We start from the raw sequence: 25,993 nt of genomic DNA on the forward strand, positions 1-25,993 counted from the left end.
AATTTATGCAATCAGTTCCTGAGAAATGCTTACTATTAAACCATTTTGAATTTCACGAAGACACTGTTTTATGTACATCTAAAACTCAATAATTTTTAAAACTGCAAGTTCAAGAAGGGACGTAAGGCGCAATAGGTAGTTGAAGAGGGTCTTAAAGAGAATGAACTTTGAAGTCACTTTCACACATAGCTATGAGACAACTCAGCCAAATGACTCATTAATATCAAAAGTAAGTTGAGAGGTCCATTTTTCACTTCTATTCCAGACATGGTGACGGTGTAGGTGTACAGCATATTGGAGCAGTCACATGATGGAAGGCAAGACTCTCTTAGATTCTTCAATTTCTAAGGTATCATTCAATGGATATCTGTGCTTGTGGTTATCAAGCTCTCATCAGCTTATTATTCCACGGCCAAAAATATTTTAGTATCAAGATTAAATTATATTTTTAATCTTTACATGTGATATTCTTTTTGTATTTGATATCAGTAAAAAAAATATTATGATTTAGTCTTTGTATATACATTTATTATATTTAATTCTCTTTGTACACGTTCTGACATTCACTTTTTAAAAAATTATTATACTTGCTTTCATATACACTGGATAACAACTTTAATCCTCTATACTCCTTGGGTACAAATTACCAATTATTTACATTTTGTTATAGAATTCGCAATATCAGTTTAACTCTTCATTTGATTTGCTTCACCCGCTAAATTTGGTAGAGCAGGTTGAGATTCTGAACCCGTCCATCATCCACTTAATTTGTGCTCACTTAACTTGTTTGATGAGAGTAGAACAGGTTAAGCAGCGAGATAATAATAATAATAATAATAATTTATTTATAATGCATATATATATATATATATATATATCTTAAATTCTTACGTCTCTTAATAACTTTTTATAAAATGCAACATTAATTAATTTAACTATTGAATCTTTTATATTATCTTTTTAATAATGTATATAGACTTTTTTTTGCTAATATGTATATAGAATTTTACATAAATTGAATATTTGCAAGTATATTATCTAAATTTTAATATTTATTTATATTTTAAAAATATAATACTGTTAAATAAAATAATACAATAAAATACTTATTAATTTTATTTTTGTATAAATTTTATAAAGATGACCTTCAAATTTTAATATTGTATTAATCATTCTCACATTCTATACAAAATTATTTTAAGTTGTGTAAATGTTTAGAGTTTCACATTTCCGCAAATTTTGCTGTAAAATATTTTAAGCTCCCGGAAGAGAATTTCTTGCCCTTTAGCATTTTTTGGATAAGAGAGAGTGAGAAAGAAAATTTTAAATATTTGAAATGGAAAAAAAAAATTGAAAATAATTATCTTTCCTTTCCTACTTATTTTCATTTCAATCAAACAATAAAATTTATCCAATCTGAAAAGTTTTCTCTCTTTCCCTTGTTTCTTCTCTGCGCGCACGGTTGCTGCTCTGAGTCATGCATGGGGTGAAAAACAGGAGGACAATGTAAAATGTTTAAGATCATGTTTGATTTCTATTTTAAAAATAGCTTTCTGCTTCTAAAAATAAAATATAATACAAATTTATATTATATTTTACTTTTAAAAACAGAAAACTGTTTTTAAAACAACTTTCCACCGGAAGGGGATAGGGGTTCCAAATTCAAGTCCCTGAAATGACATCTAAGTAGATAGTAACTATATCATAAACGTGAGTCCATTCCAATGCACGTTGGTCCCTGTCAGCTTTATTTTCTCAACCTCGGTTCAGATACACTTGGCCATTTGTGGTACAAGGAGCTCCAAATCTTGGGAAATTTCAGACTGATACAAATCAAGTGTGTTCTAAACAACATCAACTCCTGTAATCAAACAAGGGAAGAAATCAGAAGATTGTCAAGGCCTATCACTAGGTGCCACTATTTTCAAGCTTTTCAACTTCTTCACGGTCCTTTCTTTCAGCCTCCTGACGTTCTCTCTCAGCATCTGCCTCTTCCTCAATCTCATCAAGATCATCAAATTCTTTGGTTGCTGCCATTGCTTTCACTACAGGGTCTCTTAGCTCAGATATTAGTCCCCCGCCAACCCTGTACTCTTCTTCATCCCCAATAAGATACAACCGCTGGTCTGGACCAGAAGCCATAGGAACATCAATAGCCAGCAGCTTCATATCATACTGCATATGAAGGGAAAGAGCAGAGGCTGAGTACGCACACCCGGAAGCATCAATTACCATAACATTTTCACTTTTTTTTTTCTATTGGGAATTATTTTTGCTAATAATTCCACTATAATAATTATCGGGACAAAAAGAATAGTTTTATTAAACAGGAAAAAAAAAAATTTATCTGCTGATGCCTTGCTCGTACAAAAATTTATAAAATGCAGTACAGCCTTTTAAATTATTTAAATTAGCAGATAAAATTTCTTTTATTTTTAAGAGCATCGATTCAACCAAAACCGTTATCATAATAAAAAAAAATTACAAAGCTCAAATATAGTTGATTTAAATAATTTTTTCTACTTGAATTGAAGGTATGCACAAAAATAAAAACAATATAATTATATATCATAAATTCATAATTATATTTAAAAACAAGACTTGTGCCAATTCAATGGCCTATGAGGTCGGGAGGGGAGGTATCCCTGGCCCTAAGGTAGCACTGCCGCTAGTTAAATACATAGTGGAGGACAAATTACTGATTCCATTTCTAGCTGAGTTAGTGTAATGCACAAAACGCTTGAGTAGAAAGACTATCATGGTAGAAAGATATCATCATCCATGCAGAAGATTAAAATTTTTTTACAGTGCAAATAAAAGAAGGCAAAAGGAAACAAAATTCCTCAAGTAGAAACTATGTGCCTTGCTGGATGCTCAAACAGTTTTTTCCCCCATGAAAGAGGGCTGTCAAAGTTCATCCTAAATTACTAGCACAGCCATTACCAGCCCATTGCTAGATTTTCTCGATATAAACAGAGCAGATAACTAAGCTCTTCAATTCCATTTTATATTCTAGGGCCAAGCAAAATGTCCTACTTCAGAAATGAAAAGAGAAATAAGGGATATACTGAAGATCAGATATTGTGTCGACTATAAAAGTCTACCTAAACCTATTCTAAAATAACTTGGGATATTGCTGGAGATGAACCCATGTTATTTGCACATATAACTTTCAAGGGAATATCTTGAACATGTATTTAGCTTCAAAAAATTAAATTGCACGTTAAGCTCAGCAACAATTTTAGAATAGCTTTGAACACTTTCTTATCCATTCCAATCATTCACAAAAAATAGGATTTAACACTTGGAAAAATAACTACAAAATAGTAGACATTGAATATAATTTAACACTGAAAATGTTATAAGCATATCAAGCAAGGATCAACAGAAATGCTGGCTACTTTTCTGGGCAGAAGTGAGATGTATGTCAAAACAATCAATCAACCCAGTCAAATAACGCCATCATTCTTTGCTTTTCAACCTTTCAGAAATAACTTCAAAATAGAAATCTAGTTGCAGTTGTCTCTTTCAATATCCCATCAAAAGCTTTAGTTCTCATTAAGCTTCTGCTCTCACTTCTTAGATATATGCCTACCCAAAAAAATTGGAGCAAGCAAGTCATATTTACACCACGAAATTGTCTACATCATGATACTTACAGAGATATCTTACTCATGTCAGTATATTACTTCTCAGATCTGGGTGATCTGATGAACACCAGATCCCCCTCTTCTCTTAATCTTTCTGCAAGTAATGCATGATTCTGGTTTTCAGCATATTTTCTTTTCTGGTTGATAACAAATCCACAAATCCATTCCTTTCTTCATGATTCCATCCTAATTGAAGTATTAGAACAACACTCATAGCATCTTTGCACAGCAAACTCTTGCTATTGCTATGTTATGCGGAGCAAGTTGCCAGTCACCAATATATTACTGCTATGCTCTTCTTTTGGATATAAAAGAAGAAATTTATAAAGACAAAGAACAAAATTACAGGAGCATAAGGAATTCTTAGCTAAAAGGGTGAACAAGTCATCTGATCCATGTCCCCACCTAGTGGGAAAATGCTTGGTGGTAGTTGTTGTGATCAACGGGGTGAAGCATCCCAATCCCCAAGCATATCTGTTAGGTAAATGCCTTTAGAGAAAAACCATATGCTTTATACACCAAGTCCAAAAGGAAGCTAAATGCCTAATAAAGCCCTAATCACCTGATGTGCCAAAGATCCTCCTTTGATGCTTGAACACAAGAATTGTGCTCCAACCAATAATGCCAAAAAGAAGCATAGATTGCACATTGGCTTAAAGATTTAGCCTAATGCTATGTTCACTAAAGAATATATTACAATCATATGCAGCATCATACTCATCCACATCAAGAAGCCACTATGGTAAAATAGACCACCCAAATACATATATGTATCTACCTGTGCAGACATACACAATAGAACCCCTTGTCTACAGTAGCAACAATGATATCAATCTATCGATTTACGATATGAAAAAAAAAAAAAAAACCTCTATAAAGAATGTTTGCAGCTAAGCTTCTCTGTACATGCTCCAGGCAAGATATTTGGTTGCTTATATAGATCTTGGGTCATGAAGTTGATCGCTGCCACTCAGAGACTGAACACAATATGATGTCTTTATTTTAAGTGGAGACAATTTTGAAAAGATATATCAGATGATTCACATCACATTGACAAAGGGGAAAATACCAATCACCAGATATCAAATTTTCCAAGAAACCTATCGTGGATATGACTAACAATTCTCAAGACATGGAACAACAAAAGGTACCTAAATTAACAATATTAGTAGTATTTGATCCAGAAATATGATGTTGAGACACAAGAGATGCAACAAACATCAATGTAAGACTAACAAATCCTATGAAGTGATTTACAGATGAAAGTTGATTTACCTGGCCCTTCTTTTTCTTGACTTCAACACTGACCAGACCCTTTTTCTCAGACCCTGTTATGGGGAAAATGAGAAAACATCGACGACTCCTAATACTTGGCTTGAACTTCTTCATCGCAAGGCCGCCCCCTGACATTATATAGGCTCTCAAATCAGTTCCAGTAAGGGGGGCACCCATAACTTCAAGAATCCCAGCAGAGGTGTTAAGTTTTGTCATGGCCATTCTATAAACTTTATCAGGGTTGATTGTGAACCTTGAACGGATATACAAGCCCTTAAAAATGCAACACGCATAAAATAATTAGACAATGCTCCATTCCAATTCCATACTAGCCAAATGCATGATTCATTATTTCATGACAGGTTCCCCCAGCACTAACTCCGATCTAAAAAACTTAAATGTGCAATTCATCATCACAATGCTGATGAAGTTCAATGAGTCTTTTTGAAGTCAATGGAAGAGTTTCCAGTGTCTAGTGACGAGTGTCTAGTTTATAGTTTACATTCAATTAACACAAGCAGATGAAAGAACTTACAGAAAAAGCAACGATAGCAGATGAAAGGGCAAGGAAGCCATACTTAGCCATGCCTTCGGAGAGTCCAACGAAGAGGTTAGCGATTCCAAAGAGGATCCTCCAAAGAAGAGCGCAAACGATAACACCACCAGCACCGAACAGGAAGAGAGAGTTCCTCTTGAAGAATGCCTCGATTTGCAAGCCAATGGCCTCGCGGTAGCGCGAGAAAGCAGAGGTCAGTGCAGTAGCGGGTTTATCCAACACCTTCTGCGCAAAACCTTTATCTACATTCGATGACTTTGAGGAGAAGAATCGAAAGGCATTGCCAACGCGTTGCCCCGCAGAAGGGTAGAATATCGGGGTCGGCGACGGGGAGCGGAACGTGGCATTTGACAAAGAGGGTTTTGGTGCAAATGAAGAAAGAGAAGAAGAATCGCGAAGCGCGGGGTTGCGGAAAGGGGAGGGAGAAGAGGAAGAAGTGAAGCGGTGATTTAGGCCGCGGAGAAGACCTTGGAATTGGGTGATTCGTTGTGAAGAAACCCTTGACATTTGCATTTCCGATTTGAAATTAACACAAACTGCAGACGCAGGAGCGCACACAATGTCTCGCCGCACTGCACTTCGCAACAACACCTTTCGTCGGGTCAACCCGACCCGATAAGTGATCTTTTTAACTTTTTAGTATAACATACCAACTCAGCTACTCGGCCCGTTTCAAACCAATCACAACAGTAGTATAAAGCCCTTCTTCTTGCCAACTGAAAAGCTTACTATTTGCTTGCAGAGAATCGTGTAATTGTTGAATACATGTCATTCAATATTATTAAATACACGTTTAATGATTCTTGATGTGGTTGAACCTAAATATCATCCTTGCTCCGGACACATTTTCCCTTACACCGAAGGTCACAGAGGGTGGAAGGTTGCTAGCAAGCAAAGAGGATGATCAACTGGCAGCTTTTGTTGGAGATACACTGTACTGTCTGATCAACCCTGCTGTTTTCATCTTGTTTGGATTCTTATGAAACATGCGCAAAGGATAATAGTTCATTAGAAAGTATATCAGAATTTTATTTTACAATGTCCTGCTTTAAATCTCTAGATTTAATGATTTATTTTGTCATCGCTTTTTTTACAGTTTACTGATGGTTGTGGGAAATTTTTTGAAGGTTTGCAGAACAAATGCATCAACCACCCTATGACATACTGACATTAGGTTCATTACCATGAGGTAATACGCTAACACAGTACTGAAATCCATACCTCCTTGATGAAAAACATTCGTAATAGGGAATTCCACTGATCTTCTGTTATATAGCTGCTACATGGGATTGAGCCACCCCGACATTTAACAGTTGATTTATGCACCACTTAATGTCTAATTTAATGAAGGTAACGGTCTATTTCTCCAACTTTGAGAGGAAGCATTTGTTTGCCAACAAAACTCTTTGCTGGATTAGCTAAACGATTAAATTTGAGTTCTTAACTCATTCTTCAACACATTTCTTAGACACAATCTTATTATATACGAAATTTATCAATTGTATTATATGACGGGAATCGCATTCCCTATTAGTGGATTCGATCGAGAATTTCACTGTACTGAAAAATGTGTTCCAAACATTTCTCATGTAATTTTAATCAGGACCGTCGACCTCAAATCCATAAGCAATTGTCAAACCCCAAGCAAAACCATCAAGGGGAAGGGAATCCAATCAAGACAAAATTCATTCCATTCAAGATAGTTCACAAAAACGGAAACAAAAAAACAAAGTCAACTTAGTTTAATGACACGGCAGGGCATAGCAAATAGGAAACTCAAATTCAGTCGAGCCCAACTATGGTGTTCAAAGCCTATAATTTCCAAGTAACAAATCACTAAGCAGTAGCACTAGACAAGAAAGCTCTTCCAGGTTGACGGTTTGCCAATGGTCCATGGCACCCAAGAAGCTGCAAAACCACATGAAAGAACTTGTGAATTGGATAAGCTAAATATAACCTCAATAAATAGATTAATTGAATGTACAAACAATAATACAAATCCAAATCCAATTTTAAAAATAGAACAAATGTCCTTAAACATGTGGAAAACTGAATGCAAGAAAAATTTTAACGATCCACAAGAACATCAGCATCCAGGCATAGCTTCGAATTACCTTTGCATTCACACCATCAGGCACAATCCTGTTCTCTGACTTGAACTTGAGATAATCAGTACGGCTAAACTTGGTGAAACCCCTGAGCATGCATTCAAAACAACTACAGTCAAACCAAATGCATAAAAATACCTCAAATATGACAATCAAAATAAAGAAACTCTCATAAAATCCAATAACAAACTGATTACAAACCAAAAACAATTAATTAATCACAGGATGGCAATGGATAAAAGTTTGAAGTCTTTTTCTAGAAAATATAAATGTATTGTTTATACTTAATAATTAAAAAAACGGTATTTGTGTGTTTTCACTTTCAAAAGCATGCTGCCAAAAGATTTAATACATACCATTTCCTGCTAACTATGATCTTCTGACGACCAGGGAACTTAAACTTGGCACGACGGAGGGCCTCCTGTGCATGATGGCTGTTGCTGTCCTTGCAGCGGACAGAAAGAAGGACCTGACCAATGGCCACTCTTGCACATGTACCCTGTGGCTTTCCAAATGCACCTCTCATCCCAGTCTGAAGCCTATCAGCTCCAGCACATGAAAGCATTTTGTTGATCCTAAGAACATGGAAGGGATGTACTCTGACTCTCAAGTGGAAAGCATCCTTTCCAGCAAATTTTGCCATATATTTGTTGCATGCAATCCTAGCAGCTTCCAATGCTTCACTAGAAACATTTTCCTTTTCCCAGCTAACAAGATGGACGCAGAAAGGAAATTCATCAACACCTTTCTTCTTCATACCAACATCATAAATTCTGATCTTAGGATCAGGAACACCACGACAGAAGCGTGATTTGGGGTATGGCTTGTTTTTTATCTGCCGATAACACCTTGCAGGTCCTAAATCACACACCATTCATCATTACCACCATGCCATACATTATAGCACATAAAACATAACCAATTTCATTCTACCACCATTTTCAATAATTACATAAAACAAACACATTGCATTCAACCATCATGCATAGAACTGTCGTCACAGAAAGAATAATATAACATTCAAAAAGGACATCCTAACTAATATCAAAACACATGTATGGCCTGCTGGCAATAATTCAAGGAAAGAATTTAAACTTCGTAAAAGACTAAAGAATGACATTGAAGCATAAACCATAAGGCATAAGCAACCACAGGTGACATATCAATAATGTAACTCCTTGCATAAAAGTCCATATAAGTTTCAGACAAGGTTACAAAACAATGTTGACCATGATCAGAAAACCAAATGATACAGTTTTGCTCAATAGTTCTAGAAAGCACCGAATGTGTTTAAAATATTAATGAAACAATTTATTTACTGTATACGCTTAATTAGATCCGTACAATATATGGACACCAGACAATGAATTAAAAATAAACCGATCATTGCATTGACTCAGAAACAACAAAATTAAATTTTCCAATCAAATCTGGCATGAAGCATATCTCATGTCATAACCACCTCCAAATTATTTCAATTTTTAAACAATTAAAACAAGTACTTTCAGCCAATTAACCGTTCATTTCTAGATGATCCAAATACATGCAATTCCATGGTGAACAGAGCAGCACATAAAATAATTTTCATTCATGTGTACAATCATCGCGCCTCTCATACAATCCACTGTTCATAAACCAGATGCAACAACAGAGCTATCAACTTTAAACAAAAGAGCTAAAACGGCTTTAGTCATTCTCGGCTTGTATACTAGTTGCAATTTGTCGTTAGTCAAAGCAGGTTTCAATCTAACTATCTTTCAAAATCGATAAATCCTCCAGATCCAGGAACAAGACATCAAAAATTCCAAAACGCACACGCAACTACGAATTCTCTACAATAACTTCAACCGAAAACGCAACGAAAAACTATCGATTATGGGAATGGGAAATAGATAACATCAAATTTGAGAAGAGGAAGATAAATGCTTACTCCGCCCCATCGCGACGTCTCTCTGCGCAACGCGTTGGGTTCAGGCTGTGCACCGAAGACCTAGCCCTTCCCACGATGCCACATTTGTAATATGTTCTTCATTTAGGGCGGGCTTCTGTTTGGGCCCAATCGAAACAGGCTTTCGGCTCTTGGGCTCACTATATTAGCATACTTACTTCTGCAGTTCTGCTTAAATCTAGAAAAATAATTATTCGTTGAAGAATAAATAAATATTTTTCAAACAGAAATGTTGATTGAGCAATAAAAAAACATAAATGTTGGTAATACGAAAATCAATTGCAATAATTGATCAATAAAAGTTGTATAAGCACAATTAATATGCTTGGTGTCTTGCTAAATTTCTTTTTTTTAGTATTTTTATTTTATAATTCTTTAATTCAATTTTGACAAATGTTTTGTAGTGAATCTGCCTTATTCATTTTTATACTAAACAATACTCCTAATTTTTTAAAAATAATCTTAAAAAATTTTACAAATTTTTTAATTAGGTAATTAAAAATTTCAAAGAATTTAAAATTTTAAGAAATTTAAATTATATCATTTAAATTTTTATTATTTAAAAAATATTTTTTTAAATAGAATAATTTAATTAATTTCATTTCAAATATTTTTATTTGAATAGAGTGAATATATTATTAATATATTTAATAAAATTATTTAAAATATGAAATTTAAATTATTAAATTAATCATAACTAAATTAAAATATAAATGGAACACACAATAAATAAATAATAATAATTGAATCTTTTGTTAGAATTTAAATTTTTTAATTTTAGTATATTAAAATTTCTTATTAAAATATATATAAAATTTTAAATTCTTTAAAATTTAATATCAAAATAATAAAATTTAACTCATAAAATTATATATTTTTTCAAATAAATAAACCAAATGAACCAAATTACAATAAGTTGTAAAATTAAAAAAGGTCATGCTATTCACATTTTTTATTCTCGTTGAAAAATTATTTACAAGTGGTTTTTAATTAAATTTTTCAAAATTTAAGGAATCAATTGACAGTGACATAAGATAAAATTTCATAACTAATAGGCTATAGTTTTGAGTCTTTATTGTCTATTATAAATAAATTATTTTAAAAAAATATTTTTGAGAAATTTTTTATTGCCTTCAATAAGCTTGACATTTTTTTTAATCATCCGAAAGGAAATTTGATACCCATCATATTAGTAGTTAATATTTTTGTTATATATTTTTTTCAAGTTGAAATATAAATATAAAAAACTAGTAATTTTTATAGAGTTATTAATTAATACTTTAAGAGCATTGGTTAAAATGATTAAAATGTTTTTTAATTACATTGAAATATATTAAAAAATGAAAAGTCTGTTAATAATTTTTTGACAAAAAATTGCTTTTAGTTTTTTAAAAATATTTTAAGTGTATTTTTCACGGTTTAATAAGCTATTTTTGTTCTTTATTGAAAATAAAACATATTATTTGAAAAAAAAATTGATTAAATATTAAGAGTGAGAAAAAAAAAACAAAACTAGAAATAAAAATATAATATTTTTAGAAAAAAAATATGTTGAATCATTTTAATTTATTTTAATTTTGGAAGCACATTACATTGCTTATTGTTTGACACGTTAGAGTTGCGTGTCAATGAAGGAGGAAAACAACGTCGAACGGAGCGATGGCGTGGAGTGGGTTCTCATTTGCTTTCACCTCAGTTTCGTATCGAACTCGCACTAATATAAAGTAACCGCATGCGTTCACACTTCACACTGCAACTCGTAACTTAACAAACTATGAAAATATTGCACGTTCCTTCCCTGCAAGACACTTATTCCTACATGTAAGTCTACGACCACAATTACGCATGGTTTCAACTTCCAACACAGCTTGTGTATTCTAGTTCTGAGCTTTGAAAATGCTTTGTTGTTATTATTATTTATGGGCAATCCTTTATTTTGGTTTTGCACCACTGCAGAATCGCTGATGAGAGCACCAAAGAAGGTGCAGTAGTGGACCCTGTAGAGCCTGAGAAGGTTCTTGAAGTCGCCAATTCTCATGGGATCAATCTCAAGCTCGTTCTCACCACACACCATCACCGGTGTTGCGACTAGTTTGCACTTTTTTTTTTCTTTTGGTTTTCGATCTGCCCATTTTACCGTAGTTTCTTTTTGGTTTTTCATGTTCAATAATACTCATGTTTATTTGTTTATGTTAGTTTTGAGTTACCTTCAGATAAATGCTGCAACTTCGGTCGATATAGTTTAATAGGAGGCTCTTATTATTACTTTTACGATTAGCGTTGCTCAGTAAATATCTGAATTTGTACTCTCTGAGCATTTGAGTGTAGAATGTCTTGGTCTTTTTCTTTTCTTTTCTTTTCTTTTCTTTTTTTTGGTGTGATTTATTTATATGATATATGTTGATTGTACAAATTTGTTTATAAATAACCTTAAAGGCACATTGGAGTCACCGGACTCAAATTCCAGTTGATAATATGAATTCTTGAAACTTTATACTTTGCTTCTATCAACTTTGAAGCTTGGTAATTTTATATTAACTAGTAGTCAGAGATCTATCATAAGGCAATTCTTTACTGTGCCATTATTCATTCATTGTTTGAAATCTCAGTGCTTTGGTGCATTTTCCTGACTTCTCACATAGATTAGCTGTTATGTATTTAACCAATCATTTTCCAGATGTTGAATGTTTAGCAAAAAAAAAATGTTATGATAGTTCACAAAACTGTACTTGGCTATGAACATCGACTCTTGGCTGGCTATGCTTGTTGGTAAATTTTGTGTCATTATATGACAGGGATCATGCTGGTGGAAATGAAAAGATGAAGCAATTGGTCCCTGGAATCAAGGTGTATGGTGGTTTGGTTGATAACGTCAAGGGTTGCACTGATAAGGTTGAAAATGGGGATAAGGTGTCCCTTGGGGCTGATCTTAATATATTGGCTCTTCACACACCTTGGTATGGATATTGAACTTGTCAATTGCATATTGTTTGTTGACACCCTTCTCCCTACATAAAACTGGAAAGTTTGGATTTACCACCCTCCATTTCTAGAATAGGACTGTAACTTTGTGATCTTTCCTTCGTTTCGTATAAAATGACAATAGTCTAAGTGACCCGACAATACAATGGTGGAAGAGGTTTGAAAAAGTCATCAACTTGCTAACTGTTAAGCATCCTATTTGATTTCTGAGAATTATGTACTGCTGCTTGCTGAACTTTTACGTGCTAAGTGCACTCATCCTGGCTTCTATCACCTATGCTTGGAATCTTTAGAATGAAAGAAGTGATTTCATTTATAAATGAGTTCTTTCATAAAAATTGTGGGAAATGATATTCATTTAAGAATCCAACTCTTGTACAAATCATTTTGAGTGTCATGATTTGTACTTCTAACCATTTCATTTTAATCTTAGTCATAATCCACCAATGAGGCATTACCCTGCTTCATTGTTCTTGTTAGTTATACATTTATTACATGATGATTCCAGATGTGGTTGAACCTAAATTTCATCGTTTCTCTAGAGACATTTTCTTCCCTTTTCTTAAAATGAGCTGTTCTGATTTGCTCAGCCACACCAAAGGTCACATATGCTATTATGTTACTGGCAAAAAGGATGAGCAACCAGCTGTTTTTACTGGAGATACACTGGTAAGCTAACTGATTAGTCTTACCTTTTGCATTTATCAAGTTCTGGTGAAACATGTCCAAAAGATAAGAGTTCTTAGGAAAGCATATATCATAAGTTTATTCTAAAAGCGATGCTAAGTGCTAGGAGTTAATGTATTATGTATAGGCCTTTCTGTCTCTTTCTCTCTGAACGCTTATATGTATATGAATTTGGAAGAGGTCCTACGTTACTTTGGATTCATTATGTTATTACATTTTTCTTTTTTTTCAGTTTATTGCTGGTTGTGGGAAATTTTTTGAAGGAACTGCTGAACAGATGTATCAGTCACTCTGTGTTACATTAGGTTCATTACCAAAGCCAACCCGAGTTTACTGTGACCATGAGGTAATATAATACTAAAATCCCCTCCCCCTTACTGAAAATCATTTGTACTAGGGAATTCCTCTGATCTATAAATTTAAATGCTGGATGGGATTGAAGCAACCAGTTGTTTCCCTAGTTGGTTTATGCCTGCATTCACCCGGTAAAAATTTTCCAATTTAATAAATGTAGAGCGAATGGTTTGTTTCTAAAATTTCTAATTTCTAAAGTTTGCCTAGAAAACTCGTCCTGGATTTAGCAATTTGGAAGGTGAAACGAACATATTTGAGTTCTAACTCATTCTTCAATGTCTAGTTTGATTGTGAGGATGTTGTGCGTTCTCGCGTTCTCCTAGAATTCTTTTAGCATATTGGTTCCATTCATGAAACGTGTGAGCATATTCACGACGCATAGTAGTCCAACCTTGGAACGGTTGTTTTGAAAATTATTGTAGAAATCCAAGATATCATTTTGGGCCAGGCCATGCAAATTCATACAAACACAAGGCCTATTCATTTTTTTCACAGATTAGTCTTATTCATTTAAATGTAATGAAACAGAAAGCCAAGGCCTATTGACACTTAATTTGGGTAACAAATTTAAGGATAAAGTCAATACTTAATGTCCTGTTCAGAAATCCTTTAGTATGACTGTCCATTGATCCTTAATACCCAGGATTTTGGGAGATCCAATATCCAGCTGCATAATTATAAGTGAATTTCTATAGATACTCCTTAGCGAACATTCATAAGAAGTTCATTCATTACCAAATTGGTTGTGCAATATACTGAAATACAACAATCAATTATTTAGATTTAATCATCAGTGCCCGCATGGAGTACATACAAGATGAGAGAAGGGGATATTCGAGATTATTTTATTTTGCACTTGTAGACTCCTGACACTTCTGACCTACAAAAGCTTAAATTCTTGTTTATTTATTATGTTACAATTTGTATTCTTAATGAACCGTGGGTTTGAATTTGCTATGTCTCCAGTACACAGTGGAGAACTTGCAATTTGCTCTGACAATTGAGCCAGACAATTTGAGGATACAACAGAAATTAACATGGGCTCAGAACCAGAAGCAAGCTGGCCAACCTACAATTCCCTCGACCATTGAGGAAGAGATGGAAACCAACCCATTTATGAGGGTTGATCTACCTGCGCTCCAGGTTTGCACCCACACACACTAGTCAAAAGGGTATAAAAAATAGAGCACAAGTAGGTAACAAATTGATAGCAAGAGGTAATGGAATGGAAGGAAATGCCTCACCATGTGAACAATGATGGTAGCTACGTAATTGGTCAATTTTTAAGATGTCAAAATAATGTTTAAACCAATTAAGTGAAATGTGTTCCTTCATTTTCCATTGTAAAATTGCAATTTAAACAAACATTCTGGCACAGTTTCATTTGTTTGTTCTTCTAAACTCTGAAGGAGTTTCTGAAATGTTAAAATCTTTGCAGGAGAAGGTAGGTTGCAAGTCTCCAGTTGAAGCTTTAAGAGAGTTACGGAAGCTGAAAGACAACTGGAAGGGCTAATGGAAATACTGCACATGATGGTGTGTTTATATATACAGCTTGTAATAGGTTTGTGTTGATGAAACTGAAAAGGAGATATAAGACACTTGTCATGTTAGAGACGTGGATTGTGATTTGCACGTACTATCATTTAGACAGACACATATGTTACGTTATGTTGGTTAGTCTAAATACTAAGATGTTCCATTTCATTCATGTCATATACTTGTGAACTTGAAATACATTCTTTCCTCCTTTCTCTGTTTGCTGCCAAGTAACTTCCACCCTCTAAATTTAATAAAAACGTGAGTGTCAATGTGCCATTGAAAATAATGGCCTGATTTATTTTAAGTTCAGTGAACTTTTTTTTTTTTTATTATTTATTTTGGTTTTAGCTCGTACGAAGCTTTTTAGCATTTTTTTTGGGCTGTTTTATGGTTGGCGTTACTCATTAGCGGAAACCGCTTGTCGCAATTGCCCGTGGAGGTACCCCTGTGACTTCAAAGTCGACAATTAATAATACTAATATTAATGTTTTACACGTAAATACAAGAAAAATATTTTGTGAAATATAATAATAAATTTGTATACTAACGGAAAATAAAAATATATAATTCGTTTTAAAATTCAATTTATAAATGAAAAAAAAAAAAATACTAATGAGTCAAATGTTCTGTTATGTTCATCTTTATTCTTTTGGTGACCTCAGGCCTCCTCCAGCAATTCGAGTGGAAGCAAGTCGGATAGGATCGCTCTTCGAGTACTTAAAAAAATACTAATGAAAGAAATAATATTTTTTTTAATAATTAAATAGATAGAAAAAATATTTTGATATGATAAAATAATAATTATCCTTAAAAGTGATACAATGAGTTTCTCACAGACCACCCTTTCTTCCGATATTTAGATATTCATGCCGTTGTGGCCTCTGTTCTGCTAAGTTGTGGATACTTGTAGGACCTCCTATTTTCTTGCAAATTTATATCCAGTTGATTTTGAATATGCTTGTTTCGAAAAATTTGAGATTCTTTTTTTTTTCTTCCATTTATTTCACTTTTTTGGATTTAATTTAAAGTTCATATTTTGAAATCAATCTGTGGTTTGTTCATCATTATTATTATTTTGGGATCTCTTTACCATTCTATTTTGGAAATTTCTTTCATTTGCTGTTAAGTAGATTGTTAAAAATTGATTTGAAAGATGTTAACAGCAATTTAACTTTTATAATTTTTTAAACTTATTTTAGTAAGCTTTTTATATAATCATCATAAGTTGTTTTTAATTTATTTTAAAATAAGATTTATGATACCTTTATATAAAAAAATATTAAATAAGTAAATAAAAAAAATTCCATTGATAATATTATGTTTAAAACAATTTCACGTCATGATAAATAAACAAATTCTGTTAAACAATACTATTTAAAATTTGTAAACAACAAATCCTTATTAAAACTAATTTCATAATATTATAAATATTTTCATCTCAAATAATCTTCCATGAAAAATACTCATGATCCTATTCTAACAGAAGAGAACCTCACAGTGAAAACTAATAATCCTCTCGTATAAATTGTAATTAAAAAACTTAAACAGAGAGTGTAAAAAAAAAATGGTAAGATGGTAAGAGGTGATGGCAATTCATCCGTTGTCGGAACGGCGAAGGAAAGAAAACACAGTAAAATACGAAAATGTCCAATAAAAACGCGTTTCTCTATCATGAACGTCAACCTCGTATTCTTCCTCTCGCACGCTCAGACACAGTCACACACAAACCAAAACCAAAAAAAGAAAGAAAGAAAGAAAGAAAGAAAAGGTTTCAGCTTCCTGACTTTGACTTTTCTCCTCTCTTCGTTTGATTGTTCCTATTCTGCTATCACCACCACCATGTCCATCGTTACATTAAGCTTAAATCCTCACATCATGCACTAACCCCTTTCACACCTTCATAATCCCCAACGGAAACGAAACATGTATCCCCCAAGAAGAACCAATGCCTTTTCCGTATATGTCATGCGATTCTCACATAATTGAAAAACGAAGGGAAACACACGTAGGTGAAGCCAAAGGGGTTTTAGGGTTTTAACGTGATGGACTCGTCCCCGTCGTCATCATCTGGTAGTAATAACACTGTGAATTGGTTTGGGATGAGTTTTCCCTTTACTTCTCCACTCTCTCTCGTCATGGATTACTGCACGCGCGAGGATTCTGTTGAGCCTGTCATAATCATTCCTCGTACGCGCCCTCGGTTTCAGGTTCAATCTGAATCTGCTTCTGCGTCTGATTCTGATTCTGATTCTGGTGGCAGTGCCTGTAACGGTGCTGAGGAAGTTGCCATACGCATAATTGGGGGTGGGGAGCAAGAGAACAGTTCTTCTTCGTCGTCGTCATCGGCGGCGGCGTCTCGTAATCGGGTTGGGGAATCGAGCTGTGATGACGCCGTGGTTGGAAGAAGTGGGATGCTGTCGCCGGAGGCTCGCCGGCGAATGGCTGAGGAGAGGGTTCCGTTGGTGTCTTTGGCTGATGGGATTGGTGGTGGTAGGGATTCCACGTCCTCTGCTTATCAGCGGTATGATATTCAGCAGATTGCCAAGTGGATTGAGCAGATTCTCCCTTTCTCCCTCTTGTTGTTGATTGTTTTCATCCGCCAGCATTTGCAAGGTACTGCGTTTTTTGTGTTTTGTTAGGTTTCTCATTTTAGTTTTTTGCTTCAAATCAAATGCTCATAGACTTTGATGATATGGCTGAGCCAAGTTTTCTTGCCCAAATATTAGAGAAACTGTATGTGCTTGACTTGTTGGTGTGGCTGAACCAAGTTATGTAACTTTGTGATATTCATTTCTGAGAACTTGCAGGTTTCTTTGTCACAATTTGTGTATCAGCTGTGATGTTCAAATCAAATGATGTTGTTAAGAAGCAGACAGCTCTGAAGGTGCTAGGCCCAGATTTTTGCAAGTCCTTTAAATTTCCAATTCCAAAATGAAGTATTTATGTTTAACATCCCATTTTCCTTGTAAAAAAGATGAAAATAAAATTAGAGAGGCTCAATTCAAGTTCTATTTTGCAGGGAGATCGGAAAGTTTCTGTTCTTCTTGGTATCTCTTTTGCCTTCATGCTGCATGTGATAAGCATTTACTGGTGGTATCGAAATGATGATCTTTTATACCCGTTGGCCATGTTTCCACCAAAAGCAACACCACCTTTTTGGCATGCCATATTCATCATTTTGGTTAATGGTATGGATTTATTCTGTGCTTGCAGTATATGCGGTTATCATATTGAGATGGTTTTTTTAAGCTAGACAGTTTTATTTGCTCTATTAGAGATAGTGATAGTGAGGTAAAATGTATGTTCATAGTTTGTGATTAAAAGTTTAAAATAGAAATTTGGCTCCTTAGCAAATAACTAGGCAGTTTGGTTTAAATGTTGAGTGCTTGACTAACTTGCAAGGAACTTGGAAGTTTCAACACAATAGTAGGGTTATTTACTTGATTAAGAATGATGACACTGAAGACTTCCTTGACCTTTTTAACTTCATAACTCATTTGTATTTTGAAATGTTTTGTTATTTAAGATATATCTTGGGTATGGAAGGAGTACAATAAAATGGGTTCTTTGTATTTAATCGGTTACCAGTGAACCTGGAGTGAAATTGAACGAAAATTGTTTCAGGATAAAATTAACAGTCCTTTCCCATTGAGGGTTGGCTTACCTGGTCAACCTTTCGCTTATGACAACTGCATGAATTGGGTTTGAATCTTAGGGTCGCTTGTTGGTAGGTGGTCTATAATCTCATTGAAAGTCTTTGTTGAGGTTGGTGGTTTTCCTTGGCCTTGGAATGGGGAGATCCTTCATCACCCTGAATTTTATCAAGTATCAACCAAAAAAGTTAACCTATTTTTTTGTTTGTTTTCGCTTTTTGGCATTAAGACAAAAAAAATCTCTTTTTTGTGCTATGCACAGTCATTGCTTGATCTCTTTTTTGTGCTATGCACAAAATCTCTTCCCAACATTTCCCAGGAAAAAAAGGAATACCACTCCCAAAATTGTGTTGAAGATCCAAAATTTCCAGAGGGAGACAAACTTTGATTTCTTACGTGTTCTATGCTTCTATCCCCACTCATTTCAAGCCCATTTAGGTAGTATTGGGAAGTTTTTTACTGAGTTTATCTTAGCATACAAGTAATTTAGCTAAAAATTGAAGATATCTGATTAAGCTTCTAAAGGTGGCTGACCCTCTTATAACCTTATTTCAACTAGTTTCATTGCAAAGGTGATCAAAATAAGCTTATTTTATTGAGCCCTTATGAATTATGATATAAAATCTCGTGATAAGCTCTTATTTGGTAAACACTTAATTAAAGTTTACCCAAACGCACATTTAGATGAACTGTTGAAATAAGTGCTTATATAAAAGTGAGTCTTAGATTCACACTTATACAACTTTGTAATAGTAAGAAACAGCAGCTTATTCTAAAAGCTTGAATATGTTTTATCTATTGTCAAGCATGAGCTGAGTATATAGACCCCCTACCCCATTTTCATTTATTTGGTATTGTCTCATGAATTATGGAGTTGATATATATTGTGTTGCTACTGTCAGTATTATGGATGGATGCAATGTGTATCTCAGAAGTCTTAGGTTGCATATTGCATCTGTCTGACCGGCAGAAAACCTTGGGTGGAATCTAAATGAGTTAATTAGTGTATTAAATTTGTTTTTAATGATGATCCAAGATTTATGGGTCTTCCAGTATATCAGAATTTTTAGGTTGCATATCACACCTGTCTGCCTGACAAAAACCTTGGTGGAATCTAAATGAATAAATTACTATATTATGCATTCTTAATGGTGATCCAAGATTTATGGGTCTTCCAGTATGTGTCCATTTGAAGTCTTCTCTAAATTATATATCTTTGTGTGTGTATGTGTATAAATCAATATTTTCCTAATTTGGCTGTTTGTATTATATTTCATTAGTTTTCTTACAATGAATGTTGTTTTGGCAAAAAAAAGCCACTTATATGCATCAATGTTTGAGATATTGTTCAACACTGGTAATGAGTAGTATCTTTGTAAATTTCTTTGATGTTACATCAATATGCTTTTGGTTTTTTCAGTGTCTAGGTTGATTTTGTTGCTGTGTCTTGGCTATACCTTGATAGCAGAAAATTTCCCAGCTTATAATCATTCTAATTCTGTTTATAGCGAAAGATATTTTGATTGGTAGTCATGGTCACAATATACATTGACTTTCAGATACATTGGTGCGGCAAGCAGTGATGGCTTTCAAGTGTGTGTTGCTTATTTACTGCAAAAATGGCAGAGGTCATAACTTCCGTCGACAGGTTTTAGTAACTTCCTTGCTTTTCCAAGAATCATATTTTTCAAGTATTGTTGCCTCCTACAACCATCTGAAAACGTGTAAATTATTTCAAGGGTCAAATGTTAACACTGGTTGAATACACTCTGCTGTTGTATCGTGCCTTGTTGCCAACACCTGTTTGGTACCGTTTTTTCTTGAACAAGGATTATGGAAGTCTCTTTTCCTCACTGACTACAGGATTGTATCTAACTTTCAAGCTAACATCTGTAGTTGAGAAGGTGCGCTTTTGTTCTTTAAAATTGACATTTACTTCCTTGTGATGTATTTAATGATTTTTTGTGCATGACCCTACATTATTCAATTTTCTTCAACCTTCTATGTACTTATTAGGTCCAATGCTTTGTTTCTGCCTTAAAAGCACTATCAAAGAAGGAAGTTCATTATGGGGTTTATGCCACAACAGAACAGGTAAATAATATGTTAAATGCTCTGATTAAGTCAGGATCTGAATAATTGCAATTCTAAGTAATGCTTGTGTGTCGGTTGTTACAATGTATTGATATTGATACTCTTATTTGATGTTTTGTTTGGATATTGTAGGTGTAGCTTTCTTATATTTGTAAAAGGGCACAAAAATATATTTAAAATTTTGTTTGCGAATTTTAGATGCATGAGGGAAAGGATCTCTTTCAATTATGAACCATTAAAACCTTTTTTTTTTGTTAAATAAAATAAATAAATTATATATTTTAGTGCTGTTATCTGTTCTGTCTTCTCCTACAATGCATATAATAAATCTGAAGATAAAGTAATATTAATAATGAAACAGTTTTCTGTCATGTTGATTAAGATATAATTACTAACTATTAGTATGAATTATTCATTAAAGTGAAGTGCACATGTATCATTGCAAATAATTGCATATTAATTATTTACCATGAAACTGATAATATTACCATTAATGAATTTAATGCACAAGAATATACAAACTTGATTGTGAAATGAATGAGATTAATTAATTTTTGACTCAATGAGTTGCAATGTATACTAAGAAATAAAAATAACATAAAAATATAAACATGTATATGTTTTTGGTATTTGAGAAGCCATTATTTTTACTATTTTTAGAGATATAAATTGGTTCAATATAAGTGTAGACTTGAAATTATTTTATAAGATAGTTTTTCTAAAAAAAATTTATATAAAAATAATTTTTAAAAATAAACAACTAATTTTTAGTGATATAAGTACTTAATTAGCTATTGTTGCTCTAAGCTACCAAGGTCCATTTGTGAGTGCCTAAGAGATTGGGCTTCAAAGGAAACATCCATAACGACTTCCCTGTCTGAGAAACGAAAATATCCAAAAAAAAAAAAATGCAATTTGTTGTGGCAGTAGAAAAGAAGATGACAAGTTTCAATTATGAACGTTGACAAAAAAAAGAGGGAGACAGTAACATTACCCAGAAATGTAAATCTTTGGAGATTGTCATGCACTTGCTGGAAACAATTCTGATCATTGGAGATGCTGTTTGACAACAGGACATGAAATGGAGATGGTTCAGGTTTTCATAGAGTTTAGGTTTCAGGTGGAGAGAGTCATGTTTTCAAAAATAAGAATCCTAGTCTCATATGGACACTGTTCATTTCTATTTTTAATATAAAATAAAACCCTAAATCTACCATTTTTTCACTATGGCTGCAAGTTCCTCTTTGACTGCTGTATAAAAAGTAGCCTCCATGAGCTTCTCTGAGAACAGTGCCATGCTTCCATGGTATTCTGTTTCAAGCCTGCCATGCCAACAGTGTAAGACTGTGAAAGGATGGCAACCGGATTACGAGATGGAGACATTGGCATAGTAGGGTCATTTGTACTCTGAGTTGGAGGTATACTTTGTACTAAGTGGTGGAGAGGGTAATCACATTGAATGTGTCAGATGAGGCAACTTATGCAATATTCACATTTTTAAATTGTTGTTTGGCCTTGGCTCTGCATAATTCCTCAAGGTGTTCAAACTCCAACCCTCTGGCAAAAAGTGCATCTAGACCGGAACAATTGTAAACTATGTTATTCTAATAATTTGAATTCCATTGTTCTAACCATTTGATAACAATGAGCCAATGCTGATATTTCTAAATTCTATATAATCTTCAGGCTTTAATTTAAATAACAATTGTAAAATGAATTAAATATTGTTTTTGTACTTTTAACTCTTTTTTCTCCTAGCTTTCCTACTATGAAATGGTCTAGTCTACAGCTAGTTTATTATTATATTTGGAATTAATGCTGGAAGTGGAAATGTACAATGCTGGAAGTTTAGACATGTTACTGTAATTTTCTTTTCTCCTTTATTGGCTATTTTTCATACTAAATGAATATGTCTTCGCATATGTATATGCTTCATGGAATGGCTGGCCGGCTGGCAATGATGTACTTGTTTCAACACAATGTATGTCTCACATCTAAAAAGGATTCATTCTATGGCAATATAGGATAGAGGACGTGCAAAATGGATATATAACCACACATTTATCTTTGGAATGCCTCATGTCTGTTATTGACCTTTTGTTATGCGTTTTTCTTTTATATTTTTTCATTTATTCCTTTATAATGAGGTTTCTTCTGCATTTGAGGAGGAAAGCTCTGGTATATACCAATATTGGGTATTATTGAAGACTCCTATTTGGCCACCTTTCTAACGGTGACTCTAAATATCTAAATGCAGGTGAATGCTGCTGGTGACATGTGTGCTATATGCCAGGAGAAGATGCGTGCTCCTATATTGTTGTGCTGTAAACACATGTTCTGCGAAGAGTGTGTATCTGAATGGTCAGTTAATTGTTTTATTCATTGTTTGGACCTTTTAAATTGGAAGCTCACTCTGTATTTAAGAGAAATAAACTATATGATTTTGTGTTAGATGTATATGATTTTGTTAGATGTTGTTTATGGTGGAGTAGCTATCAGTCTAGAGTTTATCCCGCAAGCTGCATCTATTGTTTCTCTAAAATACATTGTCCAAATACTTTTATTTACAATTTTATAGAATTTATTGATCTTGGCTAATGATTTATATCTCTCTTTCACCTAAAATCAGGCATATATTCGCTAGTTTTTTCAATGGTCTATAGTACTTTTCTATGGAATAATTTCAGACGATTGAATAGGTTATAGTTATACCAATACTTTGTAACTATTCACTGATAAAAATTGAAATCCTAGCTTGTCATGCATACTTAGACTATTTATTAGGGTTTTGCCCTCTTCTGCTGCATTATATTAGTGAGGGAAGAAAATGTGTTGTTAATGGAAATGGAATTTTTCTATGAAGTACACTCTACTGTTCTGCTGTGCGCTTAATGGCCAGCAGTACTTTCCTCGAACTTTAGAACTTTGATTCTATAAAAAAAAAAATTATTTTCACTACGTTTATATTCATCAAATGTTTAACTAACAATATTTATATTTGAGATGCCTTTGACTTGTAGAAGAGTCATTTAAATTGTATTTCTGATGTGTTCATAATCATGTTCATCACTTTTCTCTCATCCAACAAAAATTCATTTGTTTTTCAGGTTTGAGAGAGAACGAACTTGCCCATTATGTAGGGCATTGGTAAAACCAGCTGATCTTCGGACCTTTGGAAATGGATCAACAAGTTTGTTTTTTCAGTTGTTTTAAGCTCTCGCTTTGTTTGGCTGGGATCGTGTTCTTGAGCCAAAATTTTCCTGTATAGTGTCATTTTAAGTTCTCTCTGGTTTGGTAAATTTCCATTAACGGGTTCTAATGAGATTGGATTCAAGGAAAGAATAAAGAATATTACATTTATGGCTGTAGCACGAGTTCTTAGTCCGCGTGGAGCTGCTACCCAACCTCATATTCTACACTACACACACTACCGCTATGGAAAGTTTGCTTTTTTATAACGCTACAATTCAATTTCGATTTCCTCTTTCCCCTTTCCCATGAATTAGGATCCCTTCATGAACATGAACATGTTCTGTATTTTTGTATTTTTATTTAAGCGAATAATTTTTTGCTTCAACAAAAATACAAAAATTCAGGCACATAAGAGTTATATGCTCTAAAACATGAGAGGATCCTAATCTTTTCTCCATATCCTTTGGTAGAGGGAATTTACTTTCACACGAGGTATGTGTTGGTATATTATTTTAAGAGAAAGTTTTGACATTTTATTAAATAAATTTTGAAAAATTATTTATATCATCTTTAAAAGATATTTTAAGAATTTAAAAATAGTAAAATATCATCCAAAAAATTAATATTTATTATATTAAAATATAAAATATAATAAATATTGTTAAAATAAATTTATTACCTTGATATGTTTAAAACTCATACTAAAAATTGATGTTGATAAATTTACTAATTTTTATGAATATTGAATTTTATCAATTTAATCAGTGGGATGGAAATTTTTTCTTGGAAAATAAAATTTATAAACTTATAATTTTTATGTAACTTAAAGCATATTGATGATTCATTGTAGTATTTTATTATTGAAATAAAGTTTGACATGATAAAGGCTTGATATTGTACAAACTACATTTTCCCAACTTTTCTTCCTATGTAACATGGCATGAAGTTTGAACATTTTGTACACCATTCAAATCCTGTTTCTTAGGCTTTGTTTACATGAAGAGATGAAATAGAGGAAAAAACTAAATAAAATGGAAAGAAATAAGAATGTCAGATGAAAATGATATGTTATTTGAATGAGCAGAAATAGGAAGTAAGAATAATAGAAAAAGTTCTCTCCATTTATTTAGATGGGTGAAAAGAAGAATAGAAATAAATAAGTAAATTATATTACAAAATAATAATTTTTTTATTACAATATTTTAATTAATATTTTGTATTTTATAATTTTTATATTATATAAAAAAATAATCACTATTAATCATATGGGATCTACACAATATTGAATGTTAACCATGCAACAATTGTAACCAAATGGCAGGTGCAAAGATGATAATCATGTAAGATCCACTTAACAATTTTACTTTTTTTTACTTCTGTTAAAACAAATAACCAAACTAATAATTTTTTTCGACTAAAATCACTTTCCTAAAATTGGTGTAAACAAACAGGAGGTTAGTTTTATTGATGTGTTATGGGTCCCCTCAAAAAAATTATAAACTATAGACTTATACAAAATATATATACACACACATCGTAGAGGATCTTGTCTCCTTCTTTTGGCAATATCCATTCCTTGATGACAATTATTGCACATTTGAGATGCCTACACATGTACTTTGAAATTATTCCAAAGTTTAAATCTTAAATTTATTTTGTTAAGGTAAGTGGTAAGATTATGTAAGGCAAGAGTTTCTGAGAACGATGGCGGAGGCAAGGGGTGTCTGTCGATTATAATGGTCAATCCCAAAATTTTAATTTCTTTCAATATTATTATATTAAAAGACTGACGCCTCAATTTTTTTAAATTATTTTATATCTCTATTGACATTTTTTATAAGTTAATTTTTTTATTTAATAAAATAATAAAAATATAGAAATTAATGATATTAATAAAACAAGAAATTGATTGAGATCACTAGCAAATCAATCAATTTTTGTCTTTTAAATGACAA

The 25,993-nt window shown here is 33.1% G+C and overlaps 4 protein-coding genes across 4 annotated transcripts in view; 2 read left to right on the plus strand and 2 right to left on the minus strand.

Moving 5' to 3' along the window:
• Positions 1-1,715: 1,715 nt before the first annotated feature.
• LOC113873550 lies at positions 1,716-6,060 on the minus strand. Its single transcript, XM_027511713.1, has 3 exons — positions 5,461-6,060; positions 4,926-5,198; positions 1,716-2,175 (listed from the first exon to the last, which is right to left on the minus strand). The coding sequence occupies exons 1-3, from the start codon at positions 5,992-5,994 to the stop codon at positions 1,909-1,911; spliced, it is 1,074 nt and encodes a 357-aa protein (XP_027367514.1). The 5' UTR covers positions 5,995-6,060; the 3' UTR covers positions 1,716-1,908.
• Positions 6,061-6,966: 906 nt separating this feature from the next.
• Positions 6,967-9,596, minus strand: LOC113874788 (60S ribosomal protein L10). The gene is made up of 4 exons (XM_027513005.1): positions 9,520-9,596; positions 7,946-8,447; positions 7,596-7,677; positions 6,967-7,389 (listed from the first exon to the last, which is right to left on the minus strand). The coding sequence occupies exons 1-4, from the start codon at positions 9,527-9,529 to the stop codon at positions 7,318-7,320; spliced, it is 666 nt and encodes a 221-aa protein (XP_027368806.1). The 5' UTR covers positions 9,530-9,596; the 3' UTR covers positions 6,967-7,317.
• A 1,655-nt stretch (positions 9,597-11,251) lies between these two features.
• LOC113852913 (hydroxyacylglutathione hydrolase cytoplasmic-like) lies at positions 11,252-15,400 on the plus strand. Its single transcript, XM_027483312.1, has 7 exons — positions 11,252-11,358; positions 11,494-11,616; positions 12,333-12,494; positions 13,110-13,188; positions 13,439-13,552; positions 14,527-14,703; positions 14,999-15,400. Exons 1-7 carry the CDS (start codon positions 11,312-11,314, stop codon positions 15,071-15,073), a joined length of 777 nt encoding a protein of 258 aa, XP_027339113.1. The 5' UTR covers positions 11,252-11,311; the 3' UTR covers positions 15,074-15,400.
• A 1,414-nt stretch (positions 15,401-16,814) lies between these two features.
• LOC113864793 (autophagy-related protein 18c-like) overlaps positions 16,815-25,993 on the plus strand; it is a 44,903-nt gene continuing 35,724 nt past the window's right edge. Inside the window, exons 1-7 of the mRNA XM_027498907.1 lie at positions 16,815-17,712; positions 17,907-17,983; positions 18,119-18,287; positions 20,312-20,400; positions 20,492-20,656; positions 20,769-20,846; positions 23,104-23,261. Of these exons, the coding sequence (XP_027354708.1) occupies positions 17,142-17,712; positions 17,907-17,983; positions 18,119-18,287; positions 20,312-20,400; positions 20,492-20,656; positions 20,769-20,846; positions 23,104-23,261 (1,307 nt within the window). The 5' untranslated portion in view covers positions 16,815-17,141. The remainder of the gene's footprint in view (positions 17,713-17,906; positions 17,984-18,118; positions 18,288-20,311; positions 20,401-20,491; positions 20,657-20,768; positions 20,847-23,103; positions 23,262-25,993) is intronic.

This window comes from Abrus precatorius, unplaced genomic scaffold (genome assembly GCF_003935025.1).
Source record: "Abrus precatorius isolate BTA unplaced genomic scaffold, Abrus_2018 Scaffold10, whole genome shotgun sequence".
Taxonomy (NCBI): Eukaryota; Viridiplantae; Streptophyta; class Magnoliopsida; order Fabales; family Fabaceae; genus Abrus; species Abrus precatorius.

What these genes read in the sequence shown, in the direction of transcription:
- LOC113873550 (XM_027511713.1), bottom strand. Translation starts at nt 5,994, where the DNA reads ATGCAAATGTCAAGGGTTTCTTCACAACGAATCACCCAATTCCAAGGT. An exon ending in CTGCTATCGTTGCTTTTTCT is followed by an intron (nt 5,199 to 5,460) that starts GTAAGTTCTTTC and finishes TGCATTTTTAAG; the next exon opens with GGCTTGTATATCCGTTCAAG. An exon ending in TCAAGAAAAAGAAGGGCCAG is followed by an intron (nt 2,176 to 4,925) that starts GTAAATCAACTT and finishes CTTCATATGCAG; the next exon opens with TATGATATGAAGCTGCTGGC.
- LOC113852913 (XM_027483312.1), top strand. Translation starts at nt 11,312, where the DNA reads ATGAAAATATTGCACGTTCCTTCCCTGCAAGACACTTATTCCTACAT. An exon ending in CAAGACACTTATTCCTACAT is followed by an intron (nt 11,359 to 11,493) that starts GTAAGTCTACGA and finishes GCACCACTGCAG; the next exon opens with AATCGCTGATGAGAGCACCA. An exon ending in GAGTTTACTGTGACCATGAG is followed by an intron (nt 13,553 to 14,526) that starts GTAATATAATAC and finishes CTATGTCTCCAG; the next exon opens with TACACAGTGGAGAACTTGCA.
- LOC113874788 (XM_027513005.1), bottom strand. An exon ending in ATCATAGTTAGCAGGAAATG is followed by an intron (nt 7,678 to 7,945) that starts GTATGTATTAAA and finishes ATGCATGCTCAG; the next exon opens with GGGTTTCACCAAGTTTAGCC. An exon ending in CTGATGGTGTGAATGCAAAG is followed by an intron (nt 7,390 to 7,595) that starts GTAATTCGAAGC and finishes GTGGTTTTGCAG; the next exon opens with CTTCTTGGGTGCCATGGACC.